The sequence below is a fragment of the Microcebus murinus genome, chromosome 5, assembly GCF_040939455.1.
Source record: "Microcebus murinus isolate Inina chromosome 5, M.murinus_Inina_mat1.0, whole genome shotgun sequence".
Taxonomy (NCBI): Eukaryota; Metazoa; Chordata; class Mammalia; order Primates; family Cheirogaleidae; genus Microcebus; species Microcebus murinus.
Genome location: NC_134108.1, coordinates 83935482 through 83938514, shown reverse-complemented (window position 1 = coordinate 83938514; position 3033 = coordinate 83935482). Strand labels below are relative to the sequence as shown.

Below are 3033 nucleotides of genomic sequence, written 5' to 3'. Positions count from 1 at the left end.
TCTATTTCTAATTTTTGATGAACTTTCCTACTGTTTTACTTCATAGCTCAAATAGTTTACATTCCCACAGACAGTGTACAAGGGTTCCCTTTTCTCCACATCCTCATCAATACTTATTATCTTTTCTTTTGTTGACAATAGCCATTCCAACATGTATTATGTGATATTTGATTGATTATATTTTTGACTATTTCAAAAGTTTATTTAACAAAAGGTTTAATTTGCCAATGTACATGACCTGATTTTGATATCATAGTAAAACAGGCCCTTTGGAGAGGGAACATGGATTTCTCTGAACAGCGATTATTTATACTTATTCCAAAGCTTCTAACATGATGATTCTATTTCCTCATATTACCTTGCTGTGATCCCATTTGTCCAATTTTACTATGGTTTCCTATGCTTTGGAGGTATTATCCAAGAAGTCTTTGCCCAGATCAACATCCTGAAGCATTTCCTCAATGCTTTCTTTTATTAGTTTTATAGTATCAAGTCTTAGATTTAAGTCTTTAGTCCATTTTAATTTGATTTTTTTATATGGTGAGAGAGAAGGGTCTAGTTTCATTCTTCTGCATATGGATATCCAATTTTCTCAGTACCATTTATTGAAGAGACTATCTTCTCCCCACTGTATGTTTTTGGCACCTTTGTTAAAGATAAATTAACTATAGGTGTGTGGATTTATTTCTGGGTTTTCTATTCTTTTCCATTGGCATATGTGTCTGTTTTTGTGCCAGTAACATGCTGTTTTGGTTACTGCAATTGTGTTGTGTAAATTGATGTCAAGTCATGTGATTCCTCTATTTTTTTCTTTTTACTCAAGATGGTTTTGGCTATTATAGATCTTCTGTGGTTTCACATAAATTGTAGGATTTATTTTTACTTCTGTGAAGATAAAGGGCAGCTTTAAAAGAGCTTGGATAGGCCTGGCGGTTCATACTTGCAGTCTCAGCTACTGTAGAAGCTAAAGCAGGTGGCTCGCTTGGGCCCAGGAGTTTGAGGTTACAGTGAGTTATGATGGCACCACTGCACTTCAGCGTGGGAAATAGAGCAAGACCCTGTTTCCTACCAAAAAAGAGAAAGAGAGAGAGACAGAAAAAGACACCATCAAAATCACTATGGTGACTGAAAGAGTCTATAGACCTGTACTTTCCTTATAAGTTAGGAATAAAAATCTAGAAAGATAAACAACATCCTTATTTAGTTCTTAGAATTTCAATTTTAAGTTCCTTGCCCTTTTGGGGTTTTTTTTTGGCAACAGATGAACATCACATCTTACTGTCTGAAGCATAAAAACTAACATTCCTTCCTAGCTCCTTCTTCAACTTGTTTATGACTGACAATTTCCCTAGGAATAGAGGGTGGTAAAGACAAGTTATTTTTGATAACTAAGATTTTCCAATCTGAGGACCATTTCTTTTTTAGCATCATTAAGAAACAAAATAAAACTTTGCCATTTCATGAACATTTTTTAAAATGGCATTACATATTTGTTCTGTCACATAATATTTAGAAAATAAGGCTAGCTGGTAAACACCTTTGCCGTGTAAGTAGTTCCTCCCCTTAATCTATGGTCTGAAAGTATTACTTGTAAAATTCCAGAAATAAACAATTCATAAGTTTTAAATTGCACACTTTCTGAGTAGTGTGATGAAATTTCATGACATCTCACCAGGGACACATATTCTCCCTTTGTCCGGTGTCTGTATGCTTCCTGTTAGTCACTTAGCCATCTTGGTTATCAGATTGACTGTTGTAGTATCACAGTGCTTGTGTTCAAGAAACCATTACATAAATAATAGACCCAAAGCTCAATAGCAGTGATACTGGTAATACAGATATGCCAAAGGGAAGCCATAAAGTACTTCCTTTAAGTGAAATGGTGAAAGTTCTCAACTTGATAAGAAAAGAAAAAAAAAATCATTTGTTGAGGTTGCAAAGATATACGGTAAGAACCAATCTTATATCCATGAAATTGTGAAGAAGGAAAAAGAAATTCCTGCACAGTGTATGTAGGGTTTGCTACTATCTGAGGTTTCAGGTATTCACTCTGAGATTAAGGAGGGCTACTGTAGTGCTCTTTCTCTTTTGCCATTGTGTTTGAGGCCCAAAATCCAAATAAAATTGGAACCATGAGGTCCAGAATGACATACTGCTTCTTTCATTGTGCTGAACTTCTAGTTTTTGAAAAGTGCTGCTCAGGCTTTCAGCCTGTTGAAAGGGCACAGCTACCACCATTCCAATATTGTTCTGTTTTGCAGTAGTTGCCATCTCCATACATTCATCTATCACAAGATTCATAAAGGGGTCAAATCTCCACAACATTCCTTGAACGTATCTGCCACCGTTTAATTTCAATAATAACTTCTTGTCTATTAATTTTTCCAACTCAAGAGGGTGAGCTTTAGTCATGGTATCTACTCCATAGAATCAGAGATGACTAGCTAATTATGGTTTTGGTTTGCATTTTTCTGATGATTAGTTATGTTGAGCACTTTTTCATATACTTGTTGGCCATTTGTATGTCATTTTTAGAGAAATGTTTATTCAGGTCCTTTTCCCATTTCTAAATTTGTTTCTCTTTTACTATTGAGTGGTTTGAGTTTGTTGTATATTTGGATATTAACCCCTTATCAGATATATAGTTTACAAATATTGTCTTCCATTTGAAAGATTGCTTTTTTACCTTATTGATTGTTTTCTTTGCAATAAAGATTTTTAGTTTGATATTATCATATTTTTCTTTCTTTCTTTTTTTTTTTTGCTTTAGATGCCTGTGTTTTGGGGGTCATATGCAAAATATCATGGCCCATACCAATGTCAAGAAGCTTTTTCTCTGTATTGCCTTATAATTGTTTTACAGTTTCAGGTCTTACGTTTAAGTCTCAAATCCATTTTGAGTTTATTTTTGTATGGGAATAGGATAATTGCCCAAATTTATTCTTCTGCATCTGAACTTCCAGTTTTCCCAATTTATTATTTTCCAACATACTAATGCTCATACCTTTTGTTCTTTTTCATCTATTCAATTCT

General features: G+C 34.1%; 1 protein-coding gene across 1 annotated transcript; it reads right to left on the bottom strand.

Annotated features, from left to right (window-relative positions):
* Positions 1-349: 349 nt before the first annotated feature.
* LOC109730837 (small nuclear ribonucleoprotein G-like) lies at positions 350-2412 on the bottom strand. Its single transcript, XM_020287349.1, has 2 exons — positions 2233-2412; positions 350-358 (listed from the first exon to the last, which is right to left on the bottom strand). Exons 1-2 carry the CDS (start codon positions 2410-2412, stop codon positions 350-352), a joined length of 189 nt encoding a protein of 62 aa, XP_020142938.1.
* Positions 2413-3033: the final 621 nt, after the last annotated feature.

Coding starts and splice junctions, on each gene's coding strand:
- LOC109730837 (XM_020287349.1), bottom strand. CDS start 2,412: ATGACTAAAGCTCACCCTCTTGAGTTGGAAAAATTAATAGACAAGAAG.